At 38.5% G+C, this 27,842-nt stretch overlaps 2 protein-coding genes across 2 annotated transcripts; one reads left to right on the forward strand and one right to left on the reverse strand.

Moving 5' to 3' along the window:
* The first annotated feature begins 1,193 nt into the window (after window positions 1-1,193).
* Window positions 1,194-24,104, forward strand: LOC137391106 (HAUS augmin-like complex subunit 5). Its single transcript, XM_068077467.1, has 10 exons — window positions 1,194-1,200; window positions 12,059-12,313; window positions 14,076-14,228; window positions 14,322-14,477; window positions 14,609-14,909; window positions 17,033-17,354; window positions 17,716-17,895; window positions 18,705-18,911; window positions 19,020-19,183; window positions 23,884-24,104. Exons 2-10 carry the CDS (start codon window positions 12,079-12,081, stop codon window positions 24,011-24,013), a joined length of 1,848 nt encoding a protein of 615 aa, XP_067933568.1. The 5' UTR covers window positions 1,194-1,200; window positions 12,059-12,078; the 3' UTR covers window positions 24,014-24,104.
* Window positions 24,051-27,725, reverse strand: LOC137391107 (uncharacterized). Its single transcript, XM_068077468.1, has 4 exons — window positions 27,618-27,725; window positions 25,863-26,957; window positions 25,469-25,562; window positions 24,051-24,366 (listed from the first exon to the last, which is right to left on the reverse strand). Exons 1-4 carry the CDS (start codon window positions 27,678-27,680, stop codon window positions 24,104-24,106), a joined length of 1,515 nt encoding a protein of 504 aa, XP_067933569.1. The 5' UTR covers window positions 27,681-27,725; the 3' UTR covers window positions 24,051-24,103.
* Between the last annotated feature and the right edge of the window lie 117 nt (window positions 27,726-27,842).

Raw genomic sequence — 27,842 nt, forward strand, 5'->3', positions numbered from 1 at the left:
CTGTCCTCGGGCCCACCCTATTTTTGGTGTACATAAATGATATATCCGATAATCTAAATTTTTCTACTATCAAGCTTTTTGCAGACGACGCTTTACTTTTTTCTCAGGTAAACACCCTTCAGGATTCAGTGAATTTCCAGGAGGATTTAAACATATTAGACCAGTGGGCCTATAACTGGAAAATGAATTTTAACACTGATAAATGCCAAATCGTTCGTTTTGCAAGGCAGAGTGGCGGAAACCCAGATGTGGTGTATTACCTAAGTGGCAGACCTTTATCTGTAGTAGACAGTTTTAAATACCTCGGAGTTTTTATATCAAATGATTTTAATTGGGATTTACATATAGACTCAATCATATCTAAGGCAAGTCAGCGATTGGGAATGATGAAGCATGTTTTGTTTAATGCGCCGATGAGGGTTAGAAGGGTTGCATATCTCACTCTGTGTAGACCAATATTGGAATATGCGAGTGAAGTATGGGACCCTCATTTGGTGCGACAGGTAGCATCATTGGAAGCAGTTCAAAGAAAAGCGGTTAGGTTTATATCTGGTTTGAAAGGTAGGCAGAGTGTTACAGAGGCAAGAATTTTTATAGATCTAGAACTTTTAGAACTAAGACGCAAACATGCAAGAATGTCTCTCATGCTAAAGATTTTATCTGACGACTGCCATGAATCTCTTATCGAAAGTTTTAACCAAATACAAAATGTTCTTCACAGTCATGAAACAAGACTGGTTACGGGGGGTGCTCCTTCAGCTGAATGTGCAAACACCGGGTTTTATATGAATAGTTTTTTACCTAGAACATCGCGCAACTTGCGCGGCTTACCATAATTTTATGTTTTATTGACTATTTTTAAATAAAGTTCTCAACGGCCTTCTTTTGCCCGATTTCGGGATTTACGGGTTCTTAAAACACCTAGACCTAGACCTAGCCGACACAGCTTATTGATGTCAAAAATAGATAGGTCTTGGTCTTGGTCAATCGAACCCTAAGACCTCGATCCCCGAGGAAAAAAAGGGCCATCATGTACGTATCTAGATCTAGTTCAAATGTTTTCAATAAAAGTCAAGTAATATTCGAAGTAAGTAAAATCATGACTATACAAAGTGCGTTAAAAATTTCCTCGTAGGTCGCGAGAAGTTCTCGGTAAAAAACTGTTATGATAAAATGTTTTGCTGACTGGAACAGCCCTAGGTACGTCATTGGATACCGATCTGGTATGATGTGAGTGTGTGTCATTGTGTATATTGTTAAAATTATTGATTAAAGACTCATGCACACTGCTGGAGAGAATTTTTATAAGTAAAACCATTCGAGCCGACTTCCGTCTGTTCTTAAGCAATTCCAACCCTAATTTGTCTCTGGCCATAGTTACGCTTTCCACTCCTTTAAGATCCGCAATAAAACGCACAGCGCGCCTCTGGACATTTTCCAGTTGTGTTTCATGTTTTATGAGGTATGGATCCCATACCTCACAAGCGAATTCCAAAGCGGGCCTGCACAGACTAAGATATGCAATTTTTTTGACGTTTCTGGGTGCTCCGTGTAATACTCTCCTCAACATCCCTAACCTTTGATATGCTCTAGAGGTAATGTCATCTATGTGTATGTCCCATTTAAAGTCATTAGAGACATTCACTCCCAAGTATTTAAAAGATTCCACAATCTCCAAGTGTACGCCATAAAGGGTATACGATAAATTAACTTGGTTGATTGGTGGCTTCCAGCCAAACAAAACTACCTGGCATTTTTTAACATTAAACTCCATTTTCCATGTGTTAGCCCATCGCTCAAGAGATAAAAGATCTTGCTGAAATAAAAGCGTATCACTAGGCGTTGTAATTGGACAGTATAAGAGAGCATCATCAGCAAAAAGGCTTATAGAAGAATGTTGAAGAGAACTTCCAATATCATTAACATAAACTAAAAACAGTGAAGGGCCCAAAACAGAACCCTGGGGGACTCCGGATGTAACTGCCAAAAAGCTTGAGTTACTTCCTTGGATAACCACTCTCTGAAATCGATCGAACAAAAAATTTTCTATCCATTTGATTATTGACTTGTCAATTGTAGTACGAAGCAAGTTGTCAATTAACAGACTATGGGAGACTTTATCAAAAGCCTTGGAAAAATCCAAGACTGCTGCATGTACTGATGTTTCATTATCAACAGCCGCCATTATTTCATTTGATGTAGAAACAAGCTGAGTAGCACAGGAGAGTCCTCTCCTGAACCCATGTTGGTCAGGGCTTAAAAACTCCTCAAGTATTGGGCCTATATTGCTAAGAATAATATGCTCTAAAAGTTTGCATGATATACATGTTAAAGACACCGGTCTAAAATTTCCAGGGAGCTCTTTGTTCCCTTTTTTAAAAATTGGTACAATATTTGCAGTTTTCCAGATGTCTGGCAAAACTCCAGTATCCAAAGAGTATTGAAAAATTAGTGTTAAAATTTCAGCGGTATTATTTATATCAATACTAAGATCGTTTTTTGTCAAGCCATCTGGGCCCGGAGCTTTGCCATCTCTAAGACCTTTCAACATTACTATGACACCATCTTTAGAAACAACTATCTGACTTTTTGCTACCCCATCACTATAAAAAGTAGGCCTGTGGTCTGTTTTTGAAAATACGCTTTGGAAAAATGTGTTAAAAATCTCAGCTGTCTCTGAGCAAGACTTGTCCTTAAAAGCTGACGTACCGCTGCCACCACTCCGGCCACACTTTCTTCGGTAAAAAGAATAAAAAGGCTTACTGTCCCCCTTGCTTAGCGGTTCAAAAAGAGTTCTAATATAATGCTCATGTTCCATTTTTCTGAAAACCTTTTTGTTTGTTCGTCTGAGTATCTTGTACTCTTCAAGGTCCTCTGGCAAGCCCGATCTTTTAGCTTTGTTATACATCTTTTTTTGTTGCGTAACAGCTGTTTTGGCCTCTTTATTAAACCACATAGGCTCATTTGGTTTCGAATTTTTGATCTGGTATTTGGGAATAAACCTTTCAATTGCCATCTGTAAATCACTCTGAAAACAGTTCCAAATCACATTTATATTTGCATTATCCCTAATTAGATCTTTTACTTTCACCAGTGTATTATCCAGATGTTTTATGACAGCTGGGGTATTAGCCTTTTTGTACAAATTTAAAAACTTTTTTGAGGTAGCAAGATGGCTTTGGACTGACTGGAGCTGTAACTCCACCATGAAATGGTCACTCAGGCCAGGCTCAACAATATTCAGATTGTCAACCAGCTTCTCATTATTAGTAAGAACAAGGTCCAAGATATTCCCTCTAACGTGAGTCGGCTGTGTCACCAATTGGTGGAGCCCATAAAACAAAACTAAGTTTAAAAAACATTTGTGCACCTCTCTTTGATTTGAACCGGGCCTAACGGCCATATGCTCCCAATCTACATCTGGAAAATTAAAATCTCCAACTATCATCACAAAGTCACCAGCAAACCTCTTGAATATAAAATCTAGCAAATCACTCAAAGGAACGATCGAGTCTTTTACCATGATAGGTGGAATATATACGCAAAGTATAATTAATCTAAAATTATTATGTGAGTCCAGTTCTACTTGGACACAAACGGCTTCCACTGGGAAAATCTCGAAATCAATACTGAAATATTGGTGAGGCAATGAGGGCTCAACCGCAATCAAAACTCCACCCCCGTGTATACTTCTATCCTTTCTATAAATTGTTTTGTTTAATGAGAATATAATTTCATCATTTGTAAATGTACTATCAATGTGCGTCTCCGTGAGACAAAGTATATTAAATTGATAAGAAAGGATATGCAGTTCGTTTAACTTGCCCTTAATGGATCTAGCATTTGCCAGCACCAAATTTAGATGTTTGTTTGCACAATTTTCTTTTTTACTATCTTGTATGTGTTCTCGGGATTTTCTTCTCGAGTCTTCATCAATGTCTTGTATAATTGAAAATCCTCGGCCCTTTCCTCCTTGGTCATGTCAAGCTTAGCAAAAACACCCCCCTTTTTAAGACCATTTATCCTCCTGACTATCTCCCATTTTTCCTCCTTGGAGGTAGTGCTTATTTTAATAGGCCTAGGCTTACTATTTTCGTGTTGACTCTGATCAGCGCCCGAAGTTACCTTAGGTCTACCGAGTCGGTACATGTTTTTCTGATCTATGCATTTTGATAGATGACAGTCTTTGAGAAGATTTTGCAATTCCTCAACTGTTTCCTCCTTGGTCTTAAATTCTCTGATACCAAAAATTATGAGATTTTTATCTCTCATGTCTTGAGCTTCAATTTCGCTTAGTTTAGTGACTTTTTGAGCTGTCACATTGATTGCTGTTGAGTTCGACTCAAGTCCTTTAACTACATTAGCATACGAAACTTCTATTGAATCAAGTTTACGTGTCACTGTATTCGTGAACATGGTTTGAATTTCCTCTAAACTAGAGTTCAGTTTTTTTATTTCATTTGGAATTTCATCCACTTTTCTTTCCAACTTCAGCAATCTCGAGCCTGCCTTGTCACATACTGAGCATGACCAATGAGCACCCGGCAGAGCCGAAAACAAGTCAAACAGCTTAGGATCCATGATACCAACACAGCTACCATGAAACCATTTGAGGCAATCTTCACACTCAATGCAACTATCCTCATCTGATACTGGCTTAACACAGCTCTCACATTTCACAGCATTTGATGTCAGACTTTTACTGGTCTTTCTGTTACTGCTTTCAGAACCTGCTCTTCTACTATTGCTACCACCAGCCATTATCACTGAGTTTAAAATCAAAATTTTAAAAAAAATCAGGACTTTAAAAATGAAACAAAAATTGTCCCACTCAGTGTCGTCCAACTATGTATTAGCCAAAGGCTCAAAGCAGAGCCTGAAGTGGCCAAACTGCCCAATCGTAAACCAATAAACAATATGTTGTGCTAGTGATTATAAATAAGGATAAAAGGGGTAAAAGATATGTAATAAAATGGAATAATAATACAAAAAGCCGAAAATTTTCAAAATCTGAGAAGAGCTCTGGTAGGTAATGATATACACACAGTAATCGTATTAAAAGCTTTAGATATAGTGAAATAGTCATCAGCATCGCAGTCTGCTGTTGTTACCATGGTCTATAAAATTCGAAATTATGGAATACACGATCAAGTCTTAAACTGGATAACATCTTTTTTAGAGAATAGAACTCAAGTAGTCGAGGTAGAAAATGAACTGTCAAATATTGTGTCTGTAACTTCTGGTGTGCCGCAGGGTTCGGTGCTCGGACCATTGTTGTTTTTACTTTTTATTAATGACCTTCCTGATAAGATAAATTCTCAGTGTAGACTTTTTGCAGATGATGCCCTGGTATATGCCACAAGAGATCAAGCCAATACATTGCAACAAGATATGCATTCACTTGAGGCTTGGGCGAATCTCTGGCAGATGAGTTTTAATCCAAAGAAATGTTACCACCTTTCAGTGGGAAAATCCCATCTCATGTCAAATAAAGAGACTTCTTTTTTCTTATGTGCCCAAAAACTAGAAAGCGTCTTATCTAATCCGTATCTCGGAGTAGAGCTCCAGAGTGACTTAAAATGGAATAAACACATTTGCAAAATTGAATCTAAAGGGAAACGATTAATTGGGATGCTTAGAAGGGTACTCCGAGATGCGGATGCTCGAACTAGAAAAGCTGCATATACATCCTTGGTAAGACCAGGCCTTGAATATGGGTGCGTGGTTTGGGATCCACATCTTAAGAAAGATATTTTATCATTAGAGCAGACACAAAACCTAGCACTGAGATTTATTTTCAAGAAAAAAGGAATTACTAGTTTCACTGATTTAAAAGAGAATACTTCTTTTGAATCGCTGGAGGAGAGACGATCCAGACTGCGTAAAAATATTTTTGGTAGAATCGTCGGAGGCGATATTGATATAAATGTGGGAGTTAAAGTCAGGGAAAGTGGTTCTGATAAAGAGGGAAGGCCTCCTGCATTGTCTACTCGACTTAGGAAGTATTACTTGCCCCACATTAATACCGATCAGTTAAGATATTCTTTTTGGCCTCGGACGGTGAGGGAAGTTCGTGCCGAGGTTGAATAGCTAGCTTGCTCTTTTAAGCTGAGTTCCGCTATTTTGTTTTTTACCTCCATTGGAGGGTCTTTTGCGGAAAATTTTTATCTGATCTGACCATAAACTCTCTCGTTTTGATCTAATGCACCCAGACAGATCTATTTTTAGTCAATCCTTTCCATTTATTATAGCCCATACCCATGTTTCTCGTGATGATGTCTAGGTCAAATCGAAGTCTAGACTAGACCAATCTTGGCCTCCCCTGATTTCTCTTGAGGGCAGATTATCATTATCCATTATTAGCAAGTCCAAGCTATCTTAAATTCGTTTGAATAAGGATGGTTTTGAATTATAGTATCCCTAGACTTTTTAATTCCTCAGTACAGTGTTAGTGATTTTATCTTTTCATGAGATACTCATAGGTGTTTGTAAACATTTAATCACATATGATTGCAGTGTGTCAGTTTGCGTATTCTGAACAGTTCATGTCTCGGCATCATACGGCGAAGCTGCCAGCTGCACACCATTTCACTTTGGTTTAAACATAGTAGTTACTGTTAACCATAATCTTTATCAGGATTTATGCCCTGTGATAGCACATTTATCTTCAGTAATATTTTTTCATTTTGCTTCCCTTGGTCAGCTACAATACTTCTAAAATATTTAAAGATCTTACATTGTTTCAGTGGCTCATCATTAATAATGCGATTGGAGACTTGCTTGAGAGACATCTAGAAACTTTGATGGCTGATTAAGGCACTCTGGTTTTTAATATTGATTCGGAGACTGGATTCTTTTACTGTCCTGGCAAATGTGTTTTGAGAGCTTAGATGTATCAAGTATGTGAGCCACTACAGCATTATCATTAACGAAAAGCAAATCTCTTGCTAGTTTGCAAGCCATATTACACAGATCTGCCTCTCCTTTATTATTAATGCCTGTTCCAAATAAGCTGTCATTAAAAGCTGCTTCAAACATAACAGACAAATAAAGTGAGCAAAGGGTCAGTGCAATTAGCTGATATGATTCACCATACAGAGGTGTGCTACACACCGGAGCTGCTTTAACAACAGCTAAAGACATCAAAATATAACTGAAAGTTAAGTTTATAGCAAAATTCTAGTTTTTTTTTGTTTATATTGATGTGTTGGTAGTAAATAAAATAGTTTATATGTTAAATGCTTTATGGCTTTACTGGAGCTATCTTGAGTAATTGTTCAATGTGATCTATAAGTGGCCAATGACCTTCATTTAGACTGTTGCAAATGAATTACTGCTTTATTTTCTGCCGTAGACACCTGGTCAGCATTCATATGACTGATAAAAAATTTTTGCTGTTCACGCAATTTTGTTGTAATACAGTAGACACCACTTAATGTGATCAATTTTGTTAATACCAAAAATGATAACAATAACCAACTGATAACAAACATTAACCGAGAAAATGAAAAATGAAACTTCATCCTACTTTAGGTATCGCAAAAATAAATAATAAATAAACTTCACACAAATGAAATAAGGTACTTAAACAATAAAACTCACAACAGAACCAGTACGATACATTATTTATTTAGAAAATCATCTAGCCTTGTCTGCTTCATGTCTTTTCGCAACAAATCTTTTATAAAGGACTCGTACTGCAGTTCAAATTCTGAAGATTTCATTTTGCTCTCTAGCTGTAGCACATGAAGAACTTCTCGCATTTCTTTATAAATTGGAATGTGCACTGCTGGTTATCTTCCTTTGCTTCATTGTCAATGCCTGACTTTGTTTTTCCCAGCCGGTGTAACAGCCTAGCAGACATCGGCCTCCATTAAAGGTTTACTTGCAACAAAATTCACATTACAGTTGTTTGGTATCAAAAGATTCACCATGTCTTACTCTGCTGTGTTGTAAGTGCAAAATTTGTGGAAATGTGATTACAAGCTCTCAAAAGTTCAAAAACAAACAGTTAATCGCAGCCATCACGAAAACGCCGTAGTTTGAAATCCTTTCCAAAACGGCTCAAATAGGACGTATTCCGTTCACATTTTCATGCAACTTCATTCGTCTAAATATTTTCACAAATATACTTCACGCAATCAACAAAACCATGTCTATTGTCCTTACATGTCTATTTCATCATCATCGTAATGATGTCATTTTGAGCACTGATATCTCAAAACCCACTGTAAAAATTTGTTTAATTTTTTAACCTTATCTCAAAGGAGTGCATATTATCCTCTGATAAACATGATGAGCCTGTTGGTCACTTGTGATGGTCGAAAAATGCTGCAGAACCTTTTCGTGCTGTTTGGCAGGAAGTATGGGTCACATGATCAGATTAAGACGATGATTAGACCATTTGATACGGGCTTTTCGGTAGAACCGAAGTGTTTGTCATAAACTAGAGCTACGAGACGTTTTGTATTGAGCCTTTTATTGACCTTTCATTTTACGTAATAACATCACGTGTCAAAACAATAACCACAATGTTTGAGAACGTCATCAAAATAAAGAAATTCCAAACCACGGCTTTTTCATGATGGCTGTGATTAACTGTTCGTTTTTTAGCTTTTAAGAGCTCGTAATCATATTTCCACATATTTTGTACTTGCAACACAGCAGAGTAAGACATGGTGAATCTTTTGATACCAAATAACTGTAATGTGAATTTTGTTGAAAGTCAACCTTTAATCTTCAAAAATATAATTGACCAATGAATTATATTATATGGTATATTAAAACGATGTTATTAAGTCCAGGAAGTAGTTTAAAACACTTTTACAAGCTGCAAATTGCTAAATAAGCGTGGCTGACCAAGATTAAACCACACAGGGTCCTTCAAATATGCATAGCAGCCCTGGTGAGACATCCCAGATATGCATAGCAGCCCTGGTGAGACATCCCAAATATGCATAGCAGCCCTGGTGAGACATCCCAGGTGCTAAGAGCATTGAAAATGCTAATGCATGCAAAACAAAAGCTTAGCATTTCACGTTTGTGCCATTATTATTATTGCTTACGGCTTAACACGAAAGTTTATCAATGACCAAGTTATTAAAATTTTGTAAATTACCCATAGAAGGGTTCTGCACTGTAGAAGAATAAATGGTGTACTTGAATAGTGCTCAGTGAAATTAGTCCCTTTCTCTCATGAATCATCTTTCCCTGTGGCTAACAACAGTAAATTAGGATTGCTAAAAAATTATTGTGCAAAAAGTAATGGCTTGGTCATATGACATTGTGTACGTTATATGTATCCAAATACATTCAAAATAAGCAATAGTGGTAGATCTATGGAAAGCTGAACTTGCATAGACTGCTAAACTCTTTAAAAAAAGAACTAGTGTTATTATTATACATAAAGGTAGAAAGTAACTTAGGCATCCATGGCATTTTTATGAGAAAGTAAAACATGTTTATACACTCCTAGCTTATCAGCTCCCAATTTTTATAGTTGCGTGCAACTGAATTCATTAATACTTTGCTTCATTATTACTGGCTTATAAATTTTACCCTTACCTTTTTGTGTATTTCATGTGAGTTTATAGATTGTTTTTTTAGTGACTTTGCAATGATCAGCTTTTTACAAAAGATACGATGTTGGTAGGAAGATAGTTTATCCTTCATTTTAATGAGCGCTGAAGGCAGCCCTCAGCATGTTGATACTTAAAATCCATTATAGAGGCCTCTACAGTATATGGCCTTTGGGCTGGTGACATACAAGCACTTATCAGTGATATGCATCTATTGGTCGTCTACTTCTATGGGTGATATACTTCTATGCATGATATATGTCTATGGGTGATATACGTCTATGGGTGATATACTTCTATGGGTGATATACGTGTATGGGTGATATACATCTATGGGTAGCCTGTCTTGACAAACTTGTTTTTGGGGATTTGTCCCCCGTCGAGCGGGCGAGCAACACAACAGCTTGTCACAAGACGTACTGCACCTGATGCATCAGCTGCACTTATAGGGAGTTGTTCTCTTTCGTCTATGCGGCTTGGTTGCGATGTTACGTCGGTCGCTCCATTGGTAATCATAACCGATTTCGCGCAAAAATTTATGTAGAAAGAAATAAGATTACAACGTTTAACTAGCGACCAGTCTCTGCGGTAAACTTTAGTAGAACTTGAGAACTTAAGCAACAACAGCAACTAAACATGTCCTTATTTGTGCGTTCAGTCAGTTTAATTTTTATTTTTGTATCAGTCAGTTGTATTTGTTCTTATGGATTTTATTTTCAATTTATTTTATTCTTAAATTCTACTAAAGTTTACACCAGAGTTGTAAACAACCAACAGTCTTTGGTTAAACGTTGTAATCTTATTTCTTTCTACATAAATTTTTGCGCGAAATCGGTTATGATTACCAATGGAGCGACCGACGTAACATCACAACCAAGCCGCATAGACAAAAGAGAACAACTCCCTATAAGTGCAGCTGATGCATCAGGTGCAGTACGTCTTGTGACAAGCTGTTGTGTTGCTCGCCCGCTCGACGGGAGACAAATCCACAAAAACAACAGTTTGTCAAGACAGGCTAATCTATGGGTGATATACGAGGTGTGATCCAAAAGTTCCCGGAATGGAGTTGTATACTCGTGCATATTTGCACGATGGACAAACCCATTGCAGCGTTGGTTGGGAAACACCTCTGGAGTGTTGTCACAAAATTTCAAGCTGCTATGACAACGCGTTCTCATGTGAGCCGACGATATGTCAAGGTCTATCTGGTGCTTCCGTCGCTTTTAAAAAAATTTGTATCATCATGTCTAATAAACCAAAACAGCGCATTTGCATTAAATTTTGTGTGAAATTAGGAAAAACAAGGATATTACGACCTTTAAAATAAAGCTTTGATCATTCTTGAAAGCTTCCTTAAAATCGTTGCAAACGTGCATCCTGAGCTCGTTTTGATCATCAGTTAGCAAGCTTGGCACGAACTTTGCTATGATTCGTTTAAATTGTTAAAAAATCGTTTAAATTGTCAGTTAAAATTTTTTGAACTGTTCCAAAAACAAGTCCAGTCTCTCCAGATATCTGTAATGGTTAAACGTCGATCTGGCATGACTAGTGACCTCACACTGTCAATTTACGAGCAGGTTCTTGCCGACGCTGGTCTGCCAGATCTCGCGTCATCTTCAGTGCTGTCTCTACCTTCACAAAAACGTTTGTACCACTCAATAATTTGTGTTTTCTTTAGACCAGCATTTTCAAAAGCAATAGTTAACATTTCAACTGTCTGAGTACTTGTTTTCCCTAATTTCGCACAAAATTTAATGCAAATACGCTGTTCCGATTGATTAGACATGTCGATAAATTTGTTAAAAAAACGACGGAAGAACCGGACAGACCTTGACATATCGTTAGCTCACATGAGAACGCATTGTCATAGCAACCTGAAATTTTGGTAACAACACTCCAGAGGTGTTTCCCAGCCAACCATGCAGTGGATTTTTCCATCGTGCAAATATGCACGAGTATACAACTCCATTCTGGGAACTTAGGGATCAGACCTCGTACGTGTATGGGTGGTATACGTGTATGGGTGATATATTTCTATGGATGATATACGTCTATGGGTGATATACGTGTATGAGTGGTATACTTATATGGGTGATATACGTCTATGGGTGATATACGTCTATGGGAGATACACGTCTATGGGTGATATATGTCTATGGGTGATATACTTCTATTGGTGATATACTTCTATGGGTGATATACTTTTATGGGTGATATACATCTATGGCTGATATACTTCTATGGCTGATATACTTCTATTGGTCATTTACTTCTATGGGTGATATACTTTTATGGGTGATACACTTTTATTAGTGATATACTCTTTGTGGTATCGTGTTTGTATCGATTAAATAGCTTTATAGATGCTTTGACACCGTATCCTGTTTTAAATCTCCGAAAACCAATAGGGTTGAGTTTGAAAGTGAGTTTATGTATTTGTCCTCAACTTGGATAAGCATTAATTTTATACTGCATTGCAGTTGTGGCTGCACATACAGCGATGTTAAAAGGAAGTGAGTGTCATACAGTGGACAGTAAATCCTTGGCTAGATGGGCAGCGGAGGAGATGAAAGTGCCAGGCATAACTGCCAAAACGGACTTGAGTTATATTTGTCGTGGAGAAATGTGTAATATTTGGCAGAATCTAATCAAGAATGTCACGAGTAGAGAGACTGCCAAACTCATACATGGTAACATTCAGCTTCAAAAGAGGGCTACAAGGTTGTCTGGCACAGGTACTTATAGCAGCAGAACTTACCCTAAAGATAGTGCATAAGTTATGACATAGCCAGGCCGGGTAAAGATTTGCATGCTGCCAATAAAATAAGAAAATAGCTAAAAAAAATAGGAGTAAATAGCTAGTTGAAATATCTAATAACTTACGGAGGACTTGTTCATTTCAGATCTTTGTGCTCAGCACAGCCATCATAGCTGACATAGCCAATAACAGTTATTGTCGTGCCTTTTACATAATTTATGAGTAGCAGGAGTTGTACCCACTCGTCGATTGCTCATAAGTCTGACAGTTGCACCTACATTTCTTACTTGCTTGTCTGGTCAACAGGAGTCGTACTCGTACCTCTTAAGGCTTGGCTACACAAACCAAGGAAATGCATCCTCAATGTGTGGGATAGCTATTTGCTTTTAAACTGCGAATGGCATGGCGTCCTTGCTGGATTTTCCAGTACCATTTTTGAAGTATCATCAGGATATTTCTGTCATAACATGGATCATCAGAATTTGGTGATAGCACTAGCATCTGTGCAACTGTTTGCATTGCTTTATATTGTCCCAAGTAAAAACGCTAGACATCAATGATGAGAGCCAAGTACAATAATACTTTGAGTTCATGACATGAATCTAAAAAGGGTGTTAAAATATGTGATTACTGAAAAACATGTCTGAGAAGTTTCATAAACAGTTCCAATTAATACTCATGGTTTTCATATATATGTTACATGCGAGAATATTGTTGGCTGTGTATACCGTATATCGGTGTACATATGGTAAGCGGAGTTTAAACAAGAAAAGCTACTTAAAATGAAATCACATTATGCTAACCCAATTCCGAAACTACAACTTGTACCTTGCTAAGCATACCACTGGTAGCCTGTTACTTACACTGTGTTTTATACCATAGTGAGGGCTTGCGCTTGAAAAAAGCCGCGTGTGAGCATTTTTTAAGGTTTTTGTTTGTCCAGCTTTTGTGCTCATAATAAGAGTGTGCACGCTTACAGTTCAGCGCTTACCCTTCAGCGCTTGATTGATAATAGTAGGCTAGGAGAGCTATAAGTCTGTGATTGGTTGGTCATACATGCGATCGTTTGCGTGTTTATACCCGTGACATACAAACTTTACATGCAGTTTATTTGCATTAATAGCACCGCTAGCACAGGTAGAAAAATTTACATTTATTAATAAAAGTAAAACAGAACAATAATGGTTATCATTTTCATTAATTCTCTTCGGCAACTTTGTGTTGTGAACTTGTGATGGGTGTATATTGCATGTTACGATTTGTAGGATCGGCTTATATGTGAATTTTTATAAATTCACCGTTTATGGGCTGTTTTTTAGAGTTGACTTGAAAATATGTAAGATGATCGTAAGATGATCTTACATGCGAGGATAGTAAATAGTTGTTAGTGTGGAGCACTATTGTCATTCTTAAATCCATCTTGGACGCAACTTGCTTTGGTTAGAAACGAATAAAATTGAATCATTCTAATAAACTATTTTAGCCAATCATAGATGCGTCAGTTTTATTTCTACAGATGTAAACTAGCATGTTTGTTGTAAAGCGACGCATCTACAATGGGTTGCTAACACATCACGATTGTGTTCACTACACAAAAGATGCATTTCTTCCATATGAGTAGTCAGGCCTTTACCGGCTTAAATGGTGAAGTGTCCTTAATTCAGCCATGAAGATTTTTTACAGTGGACTGAGATGGCCCGAAAATATTATTTTTACGCATTGCTCATTGGCTGTTAAAGGTGAAGATAATCTAAGGTCATTCAATCCAGACAGCAAACTTACTCGATACAAGTTGTTGCAAGAGCAGCTGAGCCAGGGAAGAAGAGAGTTGTCAAAGCTCGAAAATGCGATCAGGCGAGATGAGGCTGAGCTGAGCGCTAACTCCATCACAGGTCAGGTCCTATTCAGATTTAGCCTCAGATCCGAGTGTGGCGCTACAAATACTTGTAAAGAAGCGTGTGATGTGTCTCTTTGTTTGACTTTAGTGAATACGACTCTCTCTAGAGCCAGGGATGTAAAGATTAAAGCTTGCCTCTTTACACAACACACCGCAGTGTTGAATAATCACACAGATACTCTCTACAGGTTTGAGACCAGTCTGCGAGTGTTTATTGACAGGCATACTCTTCAACTGAAAGAAGGTGAGTCATGTACCCTCTATTTAAGTTGCATCATGTTCTTCACTCAGGCAGCTGACATCATTCCTGTTTGTCATAGGTTTAACATCGGCTGCTCAGATAATTCTTAACTAAAGTCCTTCCTGCTATTGTAGAGTCTGTTTTTAGCTCCCTAAAGTCCGAATCCTACCAGTCGACCCCAACCGCTAGTCTGGCTCAAGCCCGAGTTTTAAAGAAAGCTGTGGCTGACTTTCTCCAGTCATTGCTAGAAGGTGGGAGTAAGCACCGCCTTCAGGAAGATCATGCAAAGATTAAGATGTTGCTCACTGAGCTCATGCATGGAGCGGGGTCAGAAGGCGTGTTGAGCGGCATCACTCATGACACGGTGAGAGGTACAACTCAACTAGATGAGGAGACTGCAATGATTAATTATGAGAAAGATGCAGAGAGATTGAGGTAGGTTCACGATTGTACTGGTTATATACATTATTGATGTAGTATTTATTCTGCAGAAAGGTTTCATAGTGTTCAGATAACAAAAATAATTTTAGAGTTGTCAGCTTTTACAATATCTTGTAAGAGCTGACAACTCGAAAATTACTCATAAAAATTGTGTGAACTTAGTGACTCCAAAAATATTTTTAATAAATATTGATTTTTACTTTGCAACTATGTATTGTAAAAAACCTTGCAACATCTTATATCTGCAGCAGGTAGGATTTCCATGTACATAGCCTTGCAAATCCATGCAGTATTGGTAGAGATTAAATAACATATTTTGGGCTTGATGATTACCAGGGAAATTACATCAGTGAAATGTTTTAAGCACAAAGAGTAATTAGTATACCAAGCTGGTTGACTTGACTTTATGACCTCTTGTTTTTTAACTAGGGAGGTGATGGTACCTAACATTCTAGAATTTGACAATAAATGAGCGCTCACAAATGTTTGTTTTTCAAACCGGCATGCATGATTATGACTTGTTATTTTTTTCTGACTCACTCCATTTTTTGGCCTTTCCTGTCCTAGTAGGACTTCACATCCCTCACTGCAGTACAGAGCAAAATTTATTAGAGTATTTGTGATTTTAATGTGAGGTTTTTTCTGGTTGATTGATGTACCCTTTCATACAGTAAACTTAATGTCAGTGTAGCATTGCTTGGGAGCAGTCAGTTATTATTAGGCTCTAATTGCACAAAGTGCAAATAATAAAAATAGTTATACATTTAAAACACAACTTAGATGAAAAGGTTAAGTAATAAAAAAATGTCTAAAGCCCATTTTAGACTAGCCTGTCTTGACAAACTGTTGATTTTGCGGAGTTATTCCCCGTCGAGCGGGCGAGCAACACAACAGCTTGTCACAAGACGTACTGCACCTGATGCATCAGCTGCACTTATAGGGAGTTGTTCTCTTCCGTCTATGTGGCTTGGTTGCGATGTTACATCGGTCACTCCATTGGTAATCATAACTAACTTCGCGCAAAAATGTATGTGGAAAAAAATAAGATTACAACGTATAACCAGCGACCAGTCTCTGTGGTAAACTTTAGTAGAACTTTAGAACTTAGGCCGCAACAGCGACTACAGATGTTATTTGTGCGTGCAGTCAGTTATATTTCTATTTTTGTATCAGTCAGTTTTATTTGTTCTTATGGATTTTATTTTCAATTTATTTTATTCTTAAGTTCTACTAAAGTTTACAACAGAAACTGGTCTTTAGTTAAGCGTTGTAATCTTTTTTTTTGCATAAATTTTTGCGCGAAATCCGTTATGATTGCCAATGGAGCGACTACCATAACATCGCAGCCAAGCCGAATAGATGGAAGAAAACAACTCCCTATAAGTGCAGCTGATGCATCGGGTGCAGTACGTCTTGTGACAAGCTGTTGTGTTGCTCGACGGAGAGACAACTCCGCAAAAACAAGTTTGTCAAGACAGGCTAATTTTAGACCTATGGTAGATCATTTATAGAATCTATGATATCTGCAAAAATAATGACAGTAGAGGCTATCTTTCTAATTTGAATTAATGTACTAGTGCATTTGTTTAAGAATTTGGCATAAATGTGTACTGAGAACCTCATTCCTTATAGTATATTTATATGTATCATGTTTTCAGAGAACCCTGTCAACCGTTACCAGGTATTATTCCATGACTGTTAATACTGTTTAAATGCAGCTGCTGACCACCGCCTGCTCTACTATCAAGCAGGATTTTCTTAGTTTTTGGCTTTTCTTAGCAAGGTTTCTTACAGCATATAGTTGCAGGGCAGAAATCAATGACTAATGAAAATGCATTTTTAAGCGATTCCAATGCTTCCCCACAACAGTTTTTATGAGCACGAGAGCACCTTGTAAGAGATGATAACTCCAAAATTGAATTTTCATTCTCGTTGTTGTGAAATATGTCTATTGGTAAAAATGTGCTTCGAACCTCTTCTAGCTTTAGTACATTCTTTTGCACATTCTTCAATCTTAATATGGGTTTTTGCATTGAAGTCTCATGCAATAAGCTCACATTAGTTAGTAGAACGGTTCGTAGACTTGTTAGTAACCACCATTCTGGTGTTCTGTCAAGGTTTCGAGTGGTAAATGAGGGATTCGTAGATGAATCAAAGGAGCCAAGTTTGCTGCAGGGAGCAAGAGAGCTAATGGAAGAGAGACAGCTGGATCATCAGGAAATGTTCTTGAATACTGAAAAGTGTAAAGTCGAATCAAATGCTTTAAGAAAGAAGGCAACGAAGCTGAGGGAAATACTTTTCTCCTGTCCATCGGTTGAAGCAAGAACGTCAAACAGAGCTGCAATCATCATGGAAGTAATAGACAACACTGTGGCAGCGAGAAGGATGCGAGCTGCTCGTGACATCACCCATAGCGTTGTTTCAGAACTTCAGATGCAGGTTATTTCATACCGAATCATTATAGCCCTCTGTAACTTCGAATAGTGCGTGTCTATCTCTGATAGTACATGATCAACGATGCACCTTCAAGCATATCCTATGGTATTGTTGGGATGTTTTACGTAGTCTTGCTTATTGAAGCTGTTTGTTTTCATTCGGTCTCAATTTCTTTTGCTGCTCTTATTCGAATTTGTTAAACGTTATTCCTGTAAACCATAAGAGCATTCACAGAAACAGCTAGCTAAAGAAACAGCAGGTTCGATTCCGGTAGATGCGAAATACTCATGGTGTTGATATTTGATAAGGATTTGCTGTCTTATCACGTGAGTTTCCTTCGAGTTGAACTATCTGTCTGGCATAGGTAAAGAGTTCGTCTGAACAACTGGCTTCGCTCAAGCAAAAGGAAGCAGCCATTGCGAGTTTCAAGTCCAACGTACAGAGCAAACAGAAACAAATCTGTTCACTGATGAAGCAAAACATGGCCTCTCGAGACAAATTGGAGAGTCGACAGATGCAAATAAAATGCTTGTTGTGTACAATGGTATGTTCTCTATATCTTGGTTATCATGTTTCCTGTATTCTCACACCTCCATCAACTCTCCCACCTTTGCTGTATACTTGTTCGTCTCTTTGTCCAACTCTGGAGTACCGCAATAAGCTGTATCTTAATTTGAATGACACGAATTGTGCCCAGAAAAACTCAGATGTCTGTAAAACAGTATGCTAGTTCGTGTCTTTGTACAGAAAGAACTGTCATAGCAGTTCCAATAGGGGGGGCATCTTGAGGGTCAATTTATTGTAAATTTTAACCTCCACTAGCCAAGCTAAACAGACAGCTCACAGTATTTTCATGGCTGTGTTGTTGTTGCTGTTGTTGTTAGCACTGTTCAACCAGGAAACAGAAACTTCCAAATTATTGTCACTGAGTGTGAGTTTTCGCTTATCAGTGATAAAGTCTTTACAGTGAACTCCCATCTCTATGTAGACTAGTACCCTGGCAGTCTAGTCAGGTAGTCTCGAGATTATCAGGCGTAATAACTGTGTGTACAATTATTCTGGAAAGCAAGGAGGCGGTTGATTGGCGCAGTTGTTAAAGTGTCATCTATAACGCTAAATGTTGGAAGTTCGAATCCCTTGCGATGCAATCTTTTTTCTGACCTCCAATCGTGGCTTTGGACAGACAGACAGACATGGCTATTATTATGGTTGATATCTTTGTTGCAAAAACTAGCGTGATGCGTGGCTGGTTATGTCTAGCTGATATCGCTCTGCTATAATACGCTGTTTCACTCAATGTCCACTACCAGTGTTCATGCATTTAGCTTAGTGTGATGGGCTCTGTTTCTGTAGAGAGAAGAAGCTGAGCCACTAGATCTACTTGCAACCTGCTCTGTGTTGACCAACCACGCCTCTGAGATAAGACAGCTCTGTGTTCTGCCTCTTTATTGTCTTTCTTCCAATAACCACTCGGTTATCAGAGGAATACATGGAGTCGGTGGAAAGTCTGGCTCATATTTGCAATGCTTCTTGCGGTCTCTCAACTTTCAATACTTTACTGTAAGCAGATATTTAACTTTTTATTTTCCCATTTAGATGTCTTGTATCAGCTGACATCACATGTCTCTTCTTCATATGCTCTATCGCAGTTCTTTACTCTCTGCATAGGCCAATGATGCCTTTCTTCTTACGCTCTTGAGAAAAAGGAATGAAGTTCTCCAAAGCTATACGCAAGCTCGTGCGCTACCCTGTAGAGAAGAACTGCAGCTGTCTGATCACATCACGAACAAACATCTACCAGAGATGAGGCAACATATTTGCTCTATGCTCAAGTAGGAATTTATAGTCATTCAAACATATTTTTTCTTTATTCTAAACTCTTTACGTTGTCCCCTCCCCCCTCCCATGTAAATCAAGCCGATTATGCTGGCAACTTGATTCTATGTAGGCCTTCTAGTTGGGGCTCGCGGTTTGGTAACTTTCATAATACATCAGCAGTAAGCCCGACGTTATTTGGAATTTCTTTCGTTAACAATGCAAACTGCTACATTCATTGTGGAGAATTGTCCTTAATTCTTTCGCTACCCGCATTAAATTCTGACCGAATGATTATTCTGCCCAAATTATTTCAAACAGATTTTTAGAAAACCTGATATACCGCTAGTAGTTAAGCAATATCTCGAGAATCAAAACAGATATCGTTTTACTGTCAAATGCATCTTGTTCAGAACAAAATTCTCTACAAGATAAGTATAAAATTGTTTAGTGAATCCCACTCTCGTGAAATACCTTTATTTGCGTTAAACGAACGGGGTGTTTCTTATTGCCATGACGATAAGGATCTGATTTTCCCGTTTTGAAAAATAATTAAAAATGGAATTGCTGAACTAAAAAATTTTCTCTTGGTTGCCCATGATTGGCAACAAGGTTGCTTCATTGGAGACAAAGTTTGATTGGTCTAGCTAATGTGTGGGCTTCGTAATAAAAAGAAAAGTGAAACCCTATTGATAAGCCGATACATCGGCTTACGGTAGCGAAAGAGCTAATGCATACATTCATTGAGGGGAGTTGTCCTTAATGCATACATTTATTGAGGGGAGTTGTCCTTGATGCATACATTTATTGAGGGGAGTTGTCCTTAATGCATGCATTCATTGAGGGGAGTTGTCCTTAATGCATACATTTATTGAGGGGAGTTGTCCTTAATGTATGCATTCATTGAGGGGAGTTGTCCTTAATGCATACATTTATTGAGGGGAGTTGTCCTTAATGCATACATTTATTGAGGGGAGTTGTCCTTGATGCATACATTTATTGAGGGGAGTTGTCCTTAATGCATGCATTCATTGAGGGAGTTGTCCTTAATGCATGCATTCATTGAGGGGAGTTGTCCTTAATGCATGCATTCATTGAGGGGAGTTGTCCTTAATGCATGCATTCATTGAGGGGAGTTGTCCTTAATGCATGCATTCATTGAGGGGAGTTGTTCTTAATGCATGCATTCATTGAGGAGAGTTGTCCTTAATGCATGCATTCATTGAGGGAGTTGTCCTTAATGCATGCATTCATTGACGGGAGTTGTCCTTAATGCATGCATTCATTGAGAAAAGTTGTCCTTAATGCATGCATTCATTGAGGGAGTTGTCCTTAATGTATGCATTCATTGAGGGGAGTTGTTCTTAATGCATGCATTCATTGAGGGGAGTTGTCCTTAATGCATACATTTATTGAGGGGAGTTGTCCTTAATGTATGCATTCATTGAGGGGAGTTGTCCTTAATGCATACATTTATTGAGGGGAGTTGTCCTTAATGCATACATTTATTGAGGGGAGTTGTCCTTGATGCATACATTTATTGAGGGGAGTTGTCCTTAATGCATGCATTCATTGAGGGAGTTGTCCTTAATGCATGCATTCATTGAGGGGAGTTGTCCTTAATGCATGCATTCATTGAGGGGAGTTGTCCTTAATGCATGCATTCATTGAGGGGAGTTGTCCTTAATGCATGCATTCATTGAGGGGAGTTGTTCTTAATGCATGCATTCATTGAGGAGAGTTGTCCTTAATGCATGCATTCATTGAGGGAGTTGTCCTTAATGCATGCATTCATTGACGGGAGTTGTCCTTAATGCATGCATTCGTTGAGAAAAGTTGTCCTTAATGCATGCATTCATTGAGGGAGTTGTCCTTAATGTATGCATTCATTGAGGGGAGTTGTTCTTAATGCATGCATTCATTGAGGGGAGTTGTCCTTAATGCATGCATTCATTGAGGGGAGTTGTCCTTAATGCATGCATTCAGTGAGGGAGTTGTCCTTAATGTATGCATTCATTGAGGGGAGTTGTCCTTAATGCATGCATTCATTGAGGGGAGTTGTCCTTAATGCATGCATTCATTGAGGAAGTTGTCCTTAATGCATGCATTCATTGAGGGGAGTTGTCCTTAATGCATGCATTCATTGAGAAAAGTTGTCCTTAATGCATGCATTCATTGAGGGAGTTGTCCTTAATGTATGCATTCATTGAGGGGAGTTGTTCTTAATGCATGCATTCATTGAGGGGAGTTGTCCTTAATGCATACATTTATTGAGGGGAGTTGTCCTTAATGTATGCATTCATTGAGGGGAGTTGTCCTTAATGCATACATTTATTGAGGGGAGTTGTCCTTAATGCATACATTTATTGAGGGGAGTTGTCCTTGATGCATACATTTATTGAGGGGAGTTGTCCTTAATGCATGCATTCATTGAGGGAGTTGTCCTTAATGCATGCATTCATTGAGGGGAGTTGTCCTTAATGCATGCATTCATTGAGGGGAGTTGTCCTTAATGCATGCATTCATTGAGGGGAGTTGTCCTTAATGCATGCATTCATTGAGGGGAGTTGTTCTTAATGCATGCATTCATTGAGGAGAGTTGTCCTTAATGCATGCATTCATTGAGGGAGTTGTCCTTAATGCATGCATTCATTGACGGGAGTTGTCCTTAATGCATGCATTCATTGAGAAAAGTTGTCCTTAATGCATGCATTCATTGAGGGAGTTGTCCTTAATGTATGCATTCATTGAGGGGAGTTGTTCTTAATGCATGCATTCATTGAGGGGAGTTGTCCTTAATGCATGCATTCATTGAGGGGAGTTGTCCTTAATGCATGCATTCAGTGAGGGAGTTGTCCTTAATGTATGCATTCATTGAGGGGAGTTGTCCTTAATGCATGCATTCATTGGGGGGAGTTGTCCTTAATGCATGCATTCATTGAGGAAGTTGTCCTTAATGCATGCATTCATTGAGGGGAGTTGTCCTTAATGCATGCATTCATTGAGGGAGTTGTCCTTAATGCATGCATTCATTGAGGAAAGTTGTCCTTAACGCATGCATTCATTGAAGGAGTTGTCCTTAATGTATGCATTCATGGAGGGAGTTGTCCTTAATGCATGCATTCATTGAGGGGAGTTGTCCTTAATGCATACATTCATTAAGGGGAGTTGTCCTTAATGCATGCATTCATTGAGGGGAGTTGTCCTTAATGCATACATTCATTGAGGGGAGTTGTCCTTAATGCATGCATTCATTGAGGGGAGTTTTCCTTAATGCATGCATTCATGGAGGGGAGTTGTCCTTAATGCATGCGAAAGCGCATTTTTTAGTTTCTAATCAGTTAGATCAAGGCGCATATGGAACATGAACGTTTGAAGATCATCATTTGAGCCTGGCATTGCTTACAGTGGGTCTTCCTTTTCTGGTTAAATAAATGGCAGATAACACGGGGAGCTCTGGTAGTCTACTCTTATAACTCCTCCTTCACGCGAGTTATTTTTAACGTCACCGAACGACGCTCTTAGTAAAGTAAAGACTGTTCTGCAAGTTTGTAAGGCCGTCGGATTGGCGCAGTTGATAGATACATGTACATAGATAAATATAAGAGTTAGAATTCATCTCCTACAATCTTATACTCTAAGCACAGCGTTTTGGTTTAACTTATTATTTGAAGATAGTGTAAATTTTCCTTAGTATGTATTATTCCATTACATTTATGTATTGATTCGGTTTGTTCATGGGCTCCATAGATGTGATTGATATTGCCCAAATTGAATTGAGACATGTTAGATTGTGACCTTTCAAAATGCCAATGTAGAAATATTGGTATTATCAACTTGCAGTAATCAGTTGTCATTTTAGATAAGCAACAAGCCAACAGAACTAGTTTTGCATGCTGACTAGTTTTGCATATTCTCAGTTTCCGGTTAGTTGTTTAGATGTGGGGGGGTGTACAGTGTGTACCAGAAATCAATCCTCAATAAATCATGTACCAATAGTTAATCTTCAATAAATCATGTACCAGGAGTTAATCTTCAATAAATCATGTACCAGGAGTTAATCTTCAATAAATCATGTACCAGGAGTTAATTTTTAATAAATAATGCACCAGGAGTTAATTATTAATAGATCACGCACCAGGAGTTAATCCTCAATAAATCGTGCGCCAGCAGTTAATCCTCAATAAATCATGTACCAGGAGTTAATCCTCAATAAACCATGCACCAGGAGTTAATCCTCAATAAATCATGTACCAGGGGTTAATCCTCAATAAATCATGCACCAGCAGTTAATCCTCAATAAATCATGTACCAGGAGTTAATCCTCAATAAATCATGTACCAGGAGTTAATCCTCAATAAATCATGCACCAGGGGTTAATCCTCAATAAATCATGCACCAGGAGTTAATCCTCAATAAATCGTGCGCCAACAGTTAATCCTCAATAAATCATGTACCAGGAGTTAATCCTCAATATATCTTTTACCAGGAGTTAATTCTTCCTGAGAGATTTTTGGCAAATCATTTTTTTCTTCTAAAGTTTTCTATCAATGATTCCATCGTGTTTACTTTTGAATAAATGTCTTTCTACAATCTATGTTTACCTCAGAGTCTGGCAGTGGTTCGCTTGTTTTTGGAGATTAATTTAAATTATTTTCTCGTGTCTTGTTGGCTCGTAGACTACTTCCAGTGATCCATTTTGTGTTATGTATTTTAGGGTGCTATTGCCAGTGCTACAGGATAGCAAAGAGGCTGTCAAAAAAGGTCATCGGAAATGTGACAGAATTCATCAACTCATCGACGAGTGGTGGCACCAGCCAGCACTTAAGCTAGACCTTTCTGTTTAGTATACATTAATATTTTAGCAATTAAGGCATTGTTTTAAATATATTTTTATTTTGAATATCTATTAATATAAAATATAGCACATCAGCTTTCTACAAACTTTCCACACTCATTGTGTCCGTGTTGTCTCCTTTGGTGTCAGAAATGATCTCAATCTGTTGGGAATGCTGTTGAGGCATCGTGTCATGCTGGAAGCTTAATATCTCCACTTTTCCATTGCTTCCTGGCTTTGGGTACAGTATTCTTAACATGGATATCTTTTCTGAGCGTCTACTGCAGCTTCCGGCTACGGCGCATATAATATCTTTTCCTGAATCAGCTGGGAATTTCCTAAGGCTAGCATCATCTCCCAATCCTACAAATTTAACAATCGCAAACATTTAAGTAATGAAATATCTTCAGTGAAAGTCTTCGGTAAGTCTCATAAAACAAGTGCTGCTACGACTCCATTTCATACTATTCATAATATCTCTCACACAAATTCATCTTGTCCCTCTCATTGGCTAATATGACCCCTCACACCATCAGGCATTATTCCTTACAAAGCATGTCAGTTCATCCTGTCTGTTGTAAGATACACTTGTTTCTTCATCAATGAGTAGAGCCCTGTCTAAGTCTCTAAGGATATCCCACAAAGCAAGAACCACATAAATGTTTAGTTATCCATATTATAAACACCAGGCTTTGTGAGCCTTAGCTTTTTTATGTCCTAATAAAGTAGTGTTGTTGTTTACTACTTCTATCGGTCATCAGAATATTTCTGTTAGTAGTGGGTATGAAATTATGTGTTACATGATAAAGAGAGACAAGGCATACTATAATTTTCACGTATAGGTTAACATTTTGGTGGTACATTCATTTGGGTGCTAGCCAGCCAGTGGTTTGCTCAAAGTTCATTTTTAAAAAAAATTTTGTAAGGGAATACTGAGCGACTCGGACCCATTTGGCTCAGCCCGAGCCTGTCATGTTGCAACAGTGAATAGGCTCTTTTACTGGCTTCATGCAGTATTCCCATGAGTTAATTACTCATGTTCCTCGTTGTTCTGCCCTTAGACCCCCCAAAGCCACATTCTAAACCCTATGGTCAGCATTTAGTGGATGCTTTTCCAATAATATCCATTTCGCGTTTGTGTTGTGAAATTTTGTCATGTGCACTATTTGCATGCAGAAGTAGTACAGTAGCCTGACTGCCAATGCCAGGAAAATCAAGCCTTTTTACAACCAAATGGCACACTGATTGAGAAGGAATTTTGGAATACTAGTCCTCTCCAGTTAGACTTCATAATACTATAGATCAAATATTTAATTTTCATAAGTTTCCCCTAGCATATTCCGCGACAGATAGCCACAAGTGCTTTTTGCTGCTGCTCCCTTTTTTATGTAAGAAAATGTAGAATGTTTGATTGCAGGGGCCAGCTATGGGCAGGTATAGGCTAACACTTCAACAAGATTCTTACCTGTCACCATCACATCTTCACCGTATCCCTTCACAATATCAAGGCAATCGCCTGTCACAGCCTTCACCATTGACATCAATGTTTCTGCTCCATACTGAAATAGGCATCAGGTTTATATTAAACTATTGTATTGCTCATTATAAGAAAAGACCATAGTTGCTAAGTTTATGTTTCAAAGAGGTTGCTAGGATTTCTGTAAACAGTGATAAGATTGCAAGTGTATACTGTTAAACAAATTACGTATGCGTGTGTGACGAAATTGCTGTCTCATTTCTATTTGCTCACAAGCTCATTGTGTATGCCAAGGGTGCCATGGCACCCCCGCCCCCCCCCCCTCCCGCAGTAGCAAACAATAAATGTCATTACTTGTGCTCAGCCAGACTAGCATTCTTACCGTTTCTAAAAGGTAGTTTATGTATGGATACTCCAGTATAGATTGGACACTCATGTATTTCCCTTCGTCTATAACACACTTAATCGGTATCAGGTCTTCTTCCTCGGTTAGTTGAAAGGCGGATAGTAGCATTCGACTTGTGATTCTGTCTTGGATGGGTCTTTTACCGACATGATGTAAATAGTCTTCACCGAGCTCACTCGAAATCTTTGATACTAAAGGCTTCAACAGCCGCCCTTCGCTGAATGACGGATTACTGACTGACGCTCTTGACAGATAATATCCAATCGGTTTACCCATCAGTAACTTTTTCTCAGACAAGCTGCGATCATTAAAAATGTCCCATTGTTTGCCCGCTGTCATGCAAACTCGATAATTTTCACTACCGGCCTTGACACAGAGGACTAAATGCTTTTGTTGTACACAGGTGACAGAATCCCCAAGCAGACGCTCCAGTGCAACTCTGGTCAAGTCCTCATCATGGGAGCCAAGCATGTAGTACACATTTACTTCTGTAGCTAGCTTTTTTATCACGGCGAGGATGGGTGCTGAGCTGGTTAGCAAACTCTCAATGCTCATGTCATCGCTTGGCTTCTGATGGAAGGCGTCGACACCCAGCGTATCGAACAAGTTGCCGAGTAACACTAAAGTGTGAGTGCTCTCTGGATCTATTTTCTCAAGGACATTTATTGCAGTACCTGTATTACTGTTCAAGTACAGACCTCCGAGTGCAATGACATGCTTTTTCTTCGTGCCTTGCTCATACTCTAAATCTACAGTTAGGCAGTCGTTTGGTTCCATGTATTTCATGTTTGGTGCTTTGCGATAATGCCAAGTAATCTCAGATTGGTTTTTTTCTTCATTTTTGCCTTGAGCAGTTTTGGTGGTTTTGACTAAATTGACTTTGATGTTCCACAGACTCTCATCCAGGTTGTCGTTAACAAAAGAGACATGCTGTTCTACGTAAAAGTCTGGAAGCTCTGGCTGACTATAAGGTTGGCCGCTTGCTTTAGGAAGCTCAAACGCTGCTTCTAAAAACTCTTTAACAGTTTGACCGTCTTTTTCCACGGATGTCGCTTTGCCTCTGTTTTGTACCTAGAATACGCCAAATTTAACAGTCAAAGCTGTGTGGTAGGTATGTTGAAGCAGCTGAGAACCTGAGAATAGCCAGATAAAAAGGTCAAATTTGCCACACTTACGTGCTTCTTGAATACAGCATTCATTTTACTTCCACACCAGCCTGATCACAAAAATATAATCAACTAATATTTTCAAATTTTCCCTCATCTCTATAGTATAAGGTATTAATTAGGAAGACGGGGCTCATTGTCACAAAATCATTGCTCTTATAAGCATGAGTAATCTCTTTCATAAAAAGCAATCAAAAGAGCAGTCCCAGGAATGTGGCCAACACAACCTACCAGCCATTTTGTTTTGTTATGTTGTTTACAATATCGGCAAACACGCTCGGTGGGTCCACAAACCCACGGCATCAGCTGCAGATGAACAATGGTTGGACCCCCTGCTTCTTATTTTCTTTTATCAAATACGACTAAATAATACGCAGAAAGCATGTGACAGTTGAAACATTTTGCAACAAGCAGTGAAAACAGACTATACGAGATCTGCAAGGTCATGTTGAGGCTTGTCAATGTTTGTCAGAAGCAAGTACAAACTGCAAAAATGGTTTAAGAGAGTAGGCTGGAGGAGGGAGATGTGTGTGGCACAAAGATGAATAGCTTAGCATCGTCTTACCTTAGTAGTTGTTGCTGTATTATTATCGGTGGCAACAATCACTTTGGAGTCAGTGCAGCCCATGCTGTAGTATCGGTGTACACTACAGAGCACAGTAACATCAGCAGTTGTAACTCCTGTTGGGAATGAACACAACCTGATTCAACAACTAATTAACAGGTTTGCGTGACTCTCTTATAGATTATACCAGCTCTGACAGCATGCATATATTATAAATATCAAGTA

Source organism: Watersipora subatra, chromosome 3 (assembly GCF_963576615.1).
Source record: "Watersipora subatra chromosome 3, tzWatSuba1.1, whole genome shotgun sequence".
Classification (NCBI taxonomy): domain Eukaryota; kingdom Metazoa; phylum Bryozoa; class Gymnolaemata; order Cheilostomatida; family Watersiporidae; genus Watersipora; species Watersipora subatra.

What these genes read in the sequence shown, in the direction of transcription:
- LOC137391106 (XM_068077467.1), top strand. Translation starts at nt 12,079, where the DNA reads ATGTTAAAAGGAAGTGAGTGTCATACAGTGGACAGTAAATCCTTGGCT. An exon ending in TTTCAGAACTTCAGATGCAG is followed by an intron (nt 17,355 to 17,715) that starts GTTATTTCATAC and finishes TGTCTGGCATAG; the next exon opens with GTAAAGAGTTCGTCTGAACA. An exon ending in CATATTTGCTCTATGCTCAA is followed by an intron (nt 19,184 to 23,883) that starts GTAGGAATTTAT and finishes TATGTATTTTAG; the next exon opens with GGTGCTATTGCCAGTGCTAC.
- LOC137391107 (XM_068077468.1), bottom strand. Translation starts at nt 27,680, where the DNA reads ATGGGCTGCACTGACTCCAAAGTGATTGTTGCCACCGATAATAATACA. An exon ending in TAAACTACCTTTTAGAAACG is followed by an intron (nt 25,563 to 25,862) that starts GTAAGAATGCTA and finishes TGCCTATTTCAG; the next exon opens with TATGGAGCAGAAACATTGAT. An exon ending in TGAAGATGTGATGGTGACAG is followed by an intron (nt 24,367 to 25,468) that starts GTAAGAATCTTG and finishes TTAAATTTGTAG; the next exon opens with GATTGGGAGATGATGCTAGC.